The sequence below is a fragment of the Salvia splendens genome, chromosome 11 (assembly GCF_004379255.2).
Source record: "Salvia splendens isolate huo1 chromosome 11, SspV2, whole genome shotgun sequence".
Lineage (NCBI taxonomy): Eukaryota > Viridiplantae > Streptophyta > Magnoliopsida > Lamiales > Lamiaceae > Salvia > Salvia splendens.
In genome coordinates, this window is record NC_056042.1 from 3512898 (window position 1) to 3523687 (window position 10790).

Sequence of the window (10790 nt, forward strand, 5' to 3'; positions counted from 1 at the left end):
GTGGCATATAGATAGATATATAGTTCTTGTAGCTCTGACTCTTAGAAATCAACTGTCGCTGCCTTTGCAGGGTATATAATTATCTAGTTATTTCACTTATTTATAAGAATATAATTAATTTTTTCAAGTTAGTTTCCTATTCCTTTTTGTTAAGCAATTTTCACTTTTTACCACTGGGGATTTCAATCGGACAAACTCTCTCGGGTTTGGATCAATCCGCTCGAATTGTTGGACTATTCAGTTATGCGAACTGTGATAGAGCAAATCATATCTCACATCGGAGAATGAACAAGAGTTGCAAGCAGTATACCCCAACTCCATTAGTATGCGGCCTTTTGGGGAGTACCCCAAGAGCAAAACCGTGATGGCTTTTCCCAAAGCGTACAATATCATACTAATGTGGAGTTCGGGTGTGCACCACCGTTCCCCAACACGAACCATTTGAGATATATTTTTTTTATTTAAATTATCAACTATAACTCATAACCTTTGGATTTGGGCTAACCCATTGAGATAATTCAGCTTGAAAAAATATTCAGACATTTAAAACTTTGATGAGAATTAACTCATTTCTGGTCAACTTTATGAGGTTGGGTTAACTTCAAGGCAACCATTTTTATTACTATATAAATCATTTGGATTGTAATCTTTTTCATGCTATCCACAATTTTAGGTTGATTGACATCCCTATTCACGATGGCCCGAGAATGATATAATTTTATAAAAATGTCATGCTATTTACCCTAAAATCATTACTTTCGTTGATGGCACAAAGTCATTGTACCTAAACTCTGCCAATAAGCCCATAACCAATTAATTCTTGTGAAAAACTTTGGCACAAATTAATTCTGCGATCCTCCCTATCTATATTATACGATTACCCCAAAACCAAAATACCATTATATATAGAGGCAAGCTAAAAACCAACATCACAAAAACAACAATCTCTCAAAAAATGTCCATATTCGAATTCCAACACAATTTACTCTTAATGATACCTCCTCTCATTCTTGCATGGTACTTGTCTCACAGAAGAGGCAAGAAACCACCGGAGCCGACGCTGTGGCCGCTCCTAGGCATGCTTCCGGCGATCCTCCTCAACTTCCGCCGCTTACACGTATTGGAAAGATAACTTTGAAGTGTCCCAAGTATGTTGGGAAAAGAATATGTGGAGTCCCAAGTATGTTGGGAAGAGAATAATATTTATAATGTGGAGTTCCAATAAGTATAGTTCCTAAGTATATTAATATGGAGAGTCCTATAAATACCTATGTACTATGTATCAATAACAACAATTCAAATCAATCAAAATGTAGTCTTCAAGAGTTCTTCATTTTTATTTTCCGCATTTTACTTTCAACATGGTATCAGAGCAGGTTCGATCCTTCCATGGATCGATCTGTCTCTAAAAAAAAAAAAAAAAACCTCTCCCAAATATACAGCCGAGAATCTGCCAAGTATACCAAACAACTATGAAAATTTTGGGTTTAGCTCCAGCCGAGAATGATGCAGCAGCCACGAGGAATGGCGCCACCACCTATGGGGAAGGATCAGCAACAGCCCCATCATCAGCAGTGGATGACCATGCCAGAGCAGCCGCCTCACTTCTGGCCTCAGCAGCAGCGAGCAGCGGTGGTAGCCAAGGCGATGACAACGGCCTTGAAACCCCGACAGCGATGATTAGACGTCGGCGACTGTGAGGCTGCTGCTCTTCTAATGACCAACCATGGTGGAGATGGCAGCGGCAAGAAGCAAGCAGTGGTCGCTGTCGTCTCTAGACATCGAAGCAGCACGAAGCCGAAACCGGGAAGTAGGAGGGCTGAGAAAACAGAGGAGGCAGACGAGAGAGGCTGCGAACGTAAGGACTCTAAATCATCCAGGGAAGGGGGAAAGATCAGCCATTGTCGAACGATCATCTGCTATAGGAGTAAAGCCAACCACCAGTTTTGACGCCGCCATTGGAGAGAAGCCACCTGGAAAAAGAGAAGGAAACGGAGCAGTCCTCGGTTTGTCCGGCCGAGGGGGAGAAGAAGTAGCCGACCGAACAATCCCTCCCCAAATGTAGGTTGGCCGAGAAGGCAAAGATGCCCGCTGGTGAGAGGGCGAGAAAGCTACTACAGTGCAAGACAGCCCGGAAAAGAGGCAAAGCAGTAGGAGAATTATCCGCCAGAAGGGAAGAGGAAGTACCCTGTCGGAATATTCATCCTCGATTATATCAGCATTGTGGTTAGTGCAGCGAAGGCCAGTTAACCGGAGGAGAAATCAACCGCGAAGGAGGCTCGGTGCACAATTGTCGATTTAGTTGAGGCGGGGAAATCTGCCGTGATGGCGGCAAGAGGAGAAACCAAAGTGAAAAATGCTGCCCGGAATAGGGAGAATTCCGAAGAGAGGGGGAGCATAATGCCGGAGAAGCACCGGCCGATAAGAGGCAGGTGACCGGAGTTGGAAAGGAAAATGAAATGGACTACCACAGCCGGAGAAACCAGAAGGAGCCGGCTCGGGCTCGTCGAATGGAGGAGAGACGACTGAAGTTGGAAATGATAGAAAAGGAGAGAAACAAAGGGGCGGCGGTTTTGATTGGAGGTAAATCACAATTTGGTCCCTCCACATTTAAAAATTGCAAATTGCTCCCCAGTTATAAAAAATTGCGAAAGAATGTTATGTCTTTTGCGAAATATGAAGAAAAAAACCCAAATCGAAGATGGCTCCTAGATACGAGCAAAAACTATCTAAATGGCTCCTGGATACGAGCTAAAACTATTTAAGATGGCTCCTAGATACGAGCAAAAACTATCTAAGATAGATCCTTGACACGAGTTAAAAATGTCAATCAAAAATTGAAGAGCTCTATGACACGAGTTAAAACTGTCAACAAAAAATTGAAGAAGCTCCTTGAAATGAGTTTAAACTTTCAATGATGAAGAGCTCCTTGATATGAGTATAAACTATCAATGAAGAATTGAAAAAACTCTATGATACGAGTATAAACTGACAATGAAAATTGAAGAACTCCTGAATACGAGTATAAACTATTTATCAAAGTGAAGATCATGCAAGTTAAGTGTCGAAAAAACTCGATACTTAACTTGATGGGGAGTATTGGAAAGATAACTTTGAAGTGTCCCAAGTATGTTGGGAAAAGAATATGTGGAGTCCCAAGTATGTTGGGAAGAGAATAATATTTATAATGTGGAGTTCCAATAAGTATAGTTCCTAGGTATATTAATATGGAGAGTCCTATAAATACCTATGTACTATGTATCAATAACAACAATTCAAATCAATCAAAATGTAGTCTTCAAGAGTTCTTCATTTTTATTTTCCGCATTTTACTTTTCAACAACACGACTATGCCACGGAGGTCCTCGTCGCCTGCGGCGGCACTTACCGAATCATGGGGCCCCGCATCTTCAACATCGACATGCTCTTCACCTCCGACCCCGCCAACATCCACCACGTCCTCAGCCGCAACTTCTCCAACTACCCGAAAGGCCCCGAGTTTCGAAAGATCTTCGACATCATCGGGGATGGAATATTCGCCGCCGACTTCGAGCTCTGGGAGATCCACCGCAAGACCACCATAGCCCAGCTCAAGCGCGCCGATTTCAACGAATCTCTCGAGAGGGCCGTCTGGCAGAAGGTCGAGGACGGGCTATTCCCAGTGCTCGACCATTTCTGCGGGAGAAAAGAGGGTTTGGATTTGCAGGATGTTTTCCAGCGGTTGGCTTTTGATAACATATGCAAGCTCGTGCTCGGCAGCGACCCGTGCTCTTTGCGGGTGGATTTGCCGTTTTTTCAGTGTGAGAAGGCGTTTCATAGGGTGGCGGAGCCGCTGCTGCGGCGGCATCTGTGGCCGGAGTGGGTGTGGAAGGTGCAGAGGTGGTTCAACGTCGGCGACGAGAGGGTCATCGGTGAGGCTGCCGCGGCGTTTGATGACTTCATCTACCCGCGGGTTGTTGGCGGTGGGGAGGATGCGGATGTGTTGAGAGCGTTTTAGAAGATGTATAATGAGAGGAAATCGATTGCGGTTGGTGCTAGTCTTGGAGAGTTTCTCAAGGATTCTTCTCTGAGTTTGATTTTTGCGGGGAGGGACTCGACCAGCGCGTGCCTCACGTGGCTCTTCTGGCTCGTCGCGCAAAGCCCTGCGTCGGAGAGGAAGATTCTAGAAGAACTGGAAGCCGAGCTCGGTCTCAACAAAAAATGGAGGTTTGATATTTTATACATGAACTAAGCTGAGAATTTGGATTCTAGTACTAGTGTTGATAGCATGCGATACAAAATTTAATAAGGTACGAGAAGAGTGGAGGATCATCTTATAATAATAGAATTGCATTAACTTTCAATAATAGAAAATTAATATTACTGGTGGCCGACAGAAGAATTATTGTTTACCCATAATTTTATGTATGATAAGTGATATAAATTTATAGAATTTCATTCTAAAATTATTTGAGGATAGGAGTAATCCATTAGACTAATTTAGTGATTTAAGTTTCCTCTTTATTTTATATGGGATACTATTATTATATTTATTTATGTTTTAATTGCTATACAACAACTATTCCTTGAACTCTTCAAGCCGTTTCCTCCATCGAATTAACCCAAATTTAAATTCTAGATATACCGTTGGATTAGTCATTTTTTCAGTTTCACTCCACATTTATTGTTGGATCTGTTAAATTTGGTTCATGATCAGCCACCCTCTCTAATATCATAATATATGTATAATATGAGGATATAATTCTGAATCTGTAACGTTATATATCAATCTTCTGTAATGTATTCTATATATGGAAGCTAATGTGTTTCATGTACATTGAAAATATGGATATCTATCTAAGATTTTTTCCACCTACTAACATGGGATTATATCTGATCTTATTCTTTCATGCATATTGAGAAAAATATCACTCGTTTCACTTTATGATATTGTTTAGTCTTATATCTATTATGAATTGTACAAAGAGCCTTCACTGCGGAGGAATCGCACAAGCTAGTGTACCTGCACGGGGCTCTATGCGAGACGCTGAGGTTGTACCCGTCGTTGCCGCTGCAGCATAAAGCTCCTGTGCAACCGGATATCCTTCCGAGCGGGCATCGCCTAGCACGCAACGAGAAGCTGATCATGTCATTCTACTCGGTGGGGAGAATGGAGAGCGTGTGGGGGAAAGACTGCCTCCAATTCAAGCCCGAGAGATGGATCTTGCCGGATCGGAAGATCAAACACGAGCCGTCCTACAAGTTTCCAGCGTTCAACGCGGGGCCGAGGACGTGCGTCGGGAAGGACATGGCGTTCATACAGATGAAGATGGTGGCGGCGGCGATACTGTACGGGTACAAGGTGAGATTGGTGGAGGGCCACAAGGTTTCACCTTGTGATTCTATCCTTCTACATGCTAAGGAAGGTTTGAAGGTGTTGTTGTGTAAGAGAATTTGATCGGATGATTGCAATAATCTCTCTTGTATTTGTGCGTGTTTTCTACTATTATACTATACACTACTATCTCACTTGTAAGAGAACTTGATTGAATGATTGTAATGATTTTACCAACATGTATCTCACTTGCCAATAATGAAAATATTATCTATTTAATGAAAATCACTTGTTCGATCATGTCAAACTGCGTTGACCAGTCACGATCCAACAATCCCCACATTATTTTTTTCAATTGAGCTTATCATATTAACTTAATAGTAAAATAAATTATAGTCAAAATTAGTAGTAGAACTTAGAGTACAAATCAATAAATATAAATTAATGTGCGGCCGCACACAATACTTCCTTCAGCGAATACATACTTATTGGTACTCGTTTGCCCACGTGATCAAACAATATCATCCCACAAGCTTGAACCATCAAATAAACATTACACGGTATATCTTAACCAAATCTTCGGTTTGAAACAACGAATTTTAAAACCAGAACATCCTAATCTTCCATTGTTCCATACACATTTTATTAACTAACATATAGGAGTAGTACAATCCAATATCAATTTGCAATCTTGGACAAACTCACCCTCAAACCATTCTTCATTTGAAGTATAATCGAATCACGAGGCAAAACCACATGCCCCTCCACAACCTTAATCCGGTACCGATGCAAGATCGCCGCCGCCACCATCTTCATCTGCACAAACGCCATCTCCTTCCCTAGGCACGTCCTCGGCCCGGCATTAAACGCCGGAAACTTATACGACGCCTCGTGTTTGATCTTCCCGCTCGGAGTGATCCATCTCTCCGGCTTGAATTCGAGGCAGTCTTTCCCCCACACGCTCTCCATTCTCCCCACGGAATAAAAAGATATGACCACTCTCGCGTTCCCCTCGATCCGCTTCCCACACGGGAGATCATCCGTCCGCACTAGAGCCTTGTGCTCCAGCGCGACCGGTGGGTACAGCCTCAGCGTCTCGCACAGAGCTCCGTGGAGGTAAACCAACCTCCGCGACTCTTCAACGCCAAACCTCCTCCTCCATTCCTCGCCGTCGATCTCCCGCCGGATCTTCTCCTCCGACGAGGGATTGCAGGCGATTAGCCAGAAAAGCCAAGTGAGAGTGGCGCCGGTGGTGTCTCTTCCGGCTAGCATCAGATTCAACGCGGTATCCCTCAAGAATTTGTTTGAATCCGTTTGAAACTCCTTTTTAAACGATGCGAGCATGCTCAAACCATTTGATTCATCCTTGGATCTTTCCACGCAAGGGTAGATGAACTCATCGAAGGCTCTAGAAGCTTCCTGAAGCTTCTTCTCTCTACCAACGCCCACCCATCCCTGCAGCCGCCACACCACCTCCGGTAGGAGGTGGCGGTAGAGAAGAGCGTCTATCATGTCGTTAAACGCCTTCTCGCACGGGATGTTCGGCATCTCAACCGATAAACTGCAAGGATCATACTCCAATACGAGCTTGCAAATAGTATCGAAGGACAATCTCTGGAAAATATCCTGTAATCAGGGGCGAATGCACAAATGAACATTAGTACAAGATATTTATTAAAATATTATTAAAAAGTAAAATTTCAGATGATTTAGATTATTAATTAAGGACTTTTGTAAATTAATGCCCCTTGTCTTGTCAATGTAGGTCTGCCCTTGCCTGCAAATCAACATCCATTGAGTGGTCGAGAACAGGCAGAAGCCCGTTCTCGATCTTATCCCACACGACGTTCTCCAGTTTACTAGAGAAGGCCGTGTGGGTGAAGAAGGAGTGAGTGGTGCGGCGGTGGAGCTCCCACACATCAAAATCCGCGTTGAAGATTCCATCGCCGAGGATTTGGAAGATCTTGTTGAACTCTGGGCCTTTTGGGTAGTTGGAGAAGTTGCGGCTGAAGATGTGGTGGATGTTGGCGGGGTCGCTGGTCATGAGCATGTCCATGTTGGAGAAGACGGGGCCTTTCCAGTGGAAGGTGCCGCCGGACTCGGCCGTGAGCTCGGTTATGTATTCTTGGATGCGGTGGCAGTTGGGAAAGAGGCCCGGGAGCATCCCGACCACCGGCCAGTTGGTCGGAAGCGACGTGGATCGGCGGCGATGGGTTGATCGGAGGAAAAGGAGGAGGATTATGGAGAGGGAGAGGAAAGTGATTTCGATGATGGCCATTGGATTGGGGGAGAGAGTTCTGTTTGTGGATTGATTGTTGCGGAGATGATACGGATTGTAATTTCTTTGTATAATAGGAGTACTTCATTAAAGGAAAATTATTTACATTTCGTCACGGAGTTTTAATAAATTCATTGTGTATCAAGTGCAGTAATCTCATTGTATAAGGAGTAATTTTAAATGGACTCATTTGATTGAATTTGTCATTATTGCGATATTGCGATAAGAATACAATGTGAGCGTCACTCTTGTTTAGTAATGAATACAATGATAGACAAAATTCATGCTCAATTTGCTCTTTTACACTACAATTTCAAATAATATAGAGGGCAGTAATTAAATGGATTGACGGATCAAGTTACTGTCACTTAGTAATGAATCTATTAGGAGCACAATTAGAGCATCCGCAATAGCGGACTTTCGCGCGGAATTCCCACGGACGTCTCGGAATTCCGTCGCGGACGTCCGCCATTAGGCGTACTAGGCGCGGATACGGAGTTGGGTTGAGGACGTCGCAGGTCCGCGGAATTCCGTCCCGACGTCCGCCATTGCGTGGACTGTCACGGAATTCCGCACGGACGTCCCGTATTGTGCATTAAATGAAGTATGTTTTTTTTTTAAATAAAGTGGTTGCATTTTCTCCGTATTCGCGTCGAAATTTTAATCCCGTAAATTATTTACTTCCAAAAATTGTTTAATTTGTGAATTTGTGATTTTTTTTAATGTGAGAATTCCGTCGGGAATTCCGTAGGGAAAGTCCGCCACTGTGCAGTGGGAATTCCCTATGACGTGGCAGAGCAGTGGGAAGCCCTTATGAAGTGGCAGAAGGTGTTTTTGAAAGTCCACAGGGAATTCCGCCGGGACATACGCACCACTGCGGATGCCCTTAGCACATTGCACGGATATCTAATAGAGTATTTAAGAAAGTGAATATGGTCAACCAAATACTATAAATTAATGTACTATTTTTAAAAAATAAAAACAAGCTAACTTATGGAGTACGGATATTATTTTTATTTATTCACTGCTCAAATATATAACAACTGCTGCCCCATGTTAGAACCTCGGACTAATCATTCGCAATTGTTAGGAATATGATAGTGACAACTTCAGTTTAACAGGGACATGGCATTGGAAATAATAAATGTTGAGAAGTGGTGGGCACAATTTTGCTTCTTTTCTCTAAGAGCATCTCCAGCGGCGGATGTCCGGCTCGGACGTCGGCGACGGGCGACCGGACATCCGCCATTGTGGAAAATAAGGTCGGATACGCCCATGCAGGTAGGACGTCGCACGTCCTCGGATATCCGCGGGACGTCCGAGTCTACGGGCGCCATTGTGGGGGGAGGGGTCGGACGTCCGGTCGAACGTCCGTTTTTTTTTGAACTCTATATATACGTCTCGTTGAACTTCATTTCATTCGCACCACTTGTGTTAACAAGTTTCTCTCTTCTTTTTACTACAAATTTCATTTCTACTTAATGGATAGCAACATGAACTCCCCCGCCACGAGCGAGTCGCATACTCCGACGTTTCCCGCATATCTGGAGGGAAACGCTAGCGAAAATGCTTTCACGCCAGCAATGTCGGGGATGCAGTCCCAAATGGGTGGGATGGGCGGTATGATGCCCCCGTACTTCAATATGTACAATTGGATGGGTGATATGGGTGGTATGATGCCCAGGGCAGCGGGGATGGGGGGCATGACCCCAAATATGATGGGGATGGAGATGGGGATGGGGGGCATGACCCCAAATATGATGGGGATGGGTGGGATGATGCCGGGGATGATGCCGGGAATGATGCCGGCTCCCGTTGGGGGAGGGAGTGGCCAGGGCCCTGAACCACCTGCGGAGGATGTCTACCGCCCATTTATCAATACGCAGTCTACTGATTCCCCTCCAGTATTGTTCCGGAGACTCAGTTCACCCCCTTGGAAACGTTCTCTTTTGAGGACTTAGGGCCAGGGAGACTCCCGCTGATGTGGTGACAGCAGCAAGGGGCAGGGGCAGGGGCAAGGGTCGTGGCAGGGGCAGGGGCAGGGGCAAGGGGAAAGCCATGGGCTCCTCATCGCGAACGGTGGCAGAAGAGGTGGATGAGGAGGAGACGGGAAAGAGGACTATCTGGAGCGTGTGGGAAAACGTCGCGCTTGCGAAGTCTTGGGTTTCAGTAGTCGAGGATGCCTACGTCGGTGCTAACCAGCATATTGACAGACTATGGCATCGCGTCGCTGAAGCCTACCTCACACACAAACCGGCTGGGGCGAAGCCTCGCACTCCCGAACAATACCGGAAACAGTGGGATCGGTTGAGGCCTAAGCTTAGTCGATTTGCCGGCCTCTACCAAAATAACCTCTGCCAGGCAACCAGCGGTATGTCCGAGGAGGATGTGAAGAAGCGTGCCTTGTCGCAGTACCCCGACCCAACCTTGAAGTTCAAAGATTTCGACCAGTGGGAGGCCTATCTCGTTGTGAGGGAGTCTCCGAAGTTTTGTGCCGGTGTCGACTCGGGCTGGCCCAAGCGGACGAAGATCAACGCTTCCGGTGAATACAGCAGCAGTGCGGGTTCGCACGAGCTCCCAGAAGCCGATGAAGTGTCCCCGCTTCCTCCACGAGACTCCCGCCGTAAACGTCGCCCGATTGGGCAAAAGGCTGCGCAGCGGATGGCTAGGGGAAGCAGCAGCGGTAGCGGGTCGTTCGAGGTCCAATCGGAGGCCCCTGCTCCCCCGGAAGAGTACGACCGTCTCGCCCGCTCGCAGCTAACGAGTACCTTGGTTCGGACCATGCATAGGTGGCATAGCACGACCGATTCGGTGTACAAAAGGATGTTGAAGGAGGTGATCGATGACTGTCGGCGCGATTTGGGGATGCCACCCATTGGGGATGATGGTGCCGAGATTAGCGGCGAGGACAACGGGGGCGGCATAGGCGACGAGGAGGACGAGGAGTGAGCCGAGTAGGTGGGACTATGTATTTTTTCTTTTTTCCCTTTTATTATGTAATTTTTCCGTATGTCCGAGTCGGACATCTATGTATTACATAATTTTCCCGTATTCCGTGTCAAAATTATAATTCCGTTAAATAATTGTGATTTATTTTATTGCGGGATGTCCTAGTGGGAAGAGCGATGGGAAGGGCGGATTATGCAGGGGAAGTCCTAGTGACGTGGCAGTGGGATGTGAAGTCCTAGTGACGTGGCA

At 45.5% G+C, this 10790-nt stretch overlaps 1 protein-coding gene and 1 pseudogene across 1 annotated transcript; one reads left to right on the plus strand and one right to left on the minus strand.

Annotated features, from left to right (window-relative positions):
• Positions 1 to 955: 955 nt before the first annotated feature.
• LOC121756102 lies at positions 956 to 5437 on the plus strand (annotated as a pseudogene).
• A 387-nt stretch (positions 5438 to 5824) lies between these two features.
• On the minus strand, positions 5825 to 7761 carry LOC121754073 (alkane hydroxylase MAH1-like). Its single transcript, XM_042149410.1, has 2 exons — positions 7092 to 7761; positions 5825 to 6940 (listed from the first exon to the last, which is right to left on the minus strand). Exons 1-2 carry the CDS (start codon positions 7590 to 7592, stop codon positions 5993 to 5995), a joined length of 1449 nt encoding a protein of 482 aa, XP_042005344.1. The 5' UTR covers positions 7593 to 7761; the 3' UTR covers positions 5825 to 5992.
• Between the last annotated feature and the right edge of the window lie 3029 nt (positions 7762 to 10790).

Coding starts and splice junctions, on each gene's coding strand:
- LOC121754073 (XM_042149410.1), bottom strand. CDS start 7,592: ATGGCCATCATCGAAATCACTTTCCTCTCCCTCTCCATAATCCTCCTC. Junction 6,941..7,091: donor CAATGGATGTTGATTTGCAG/GCAAGGGCAGAC, acceptor CCCTGATTACAG/GATATTTTCCAGAGATTGTC.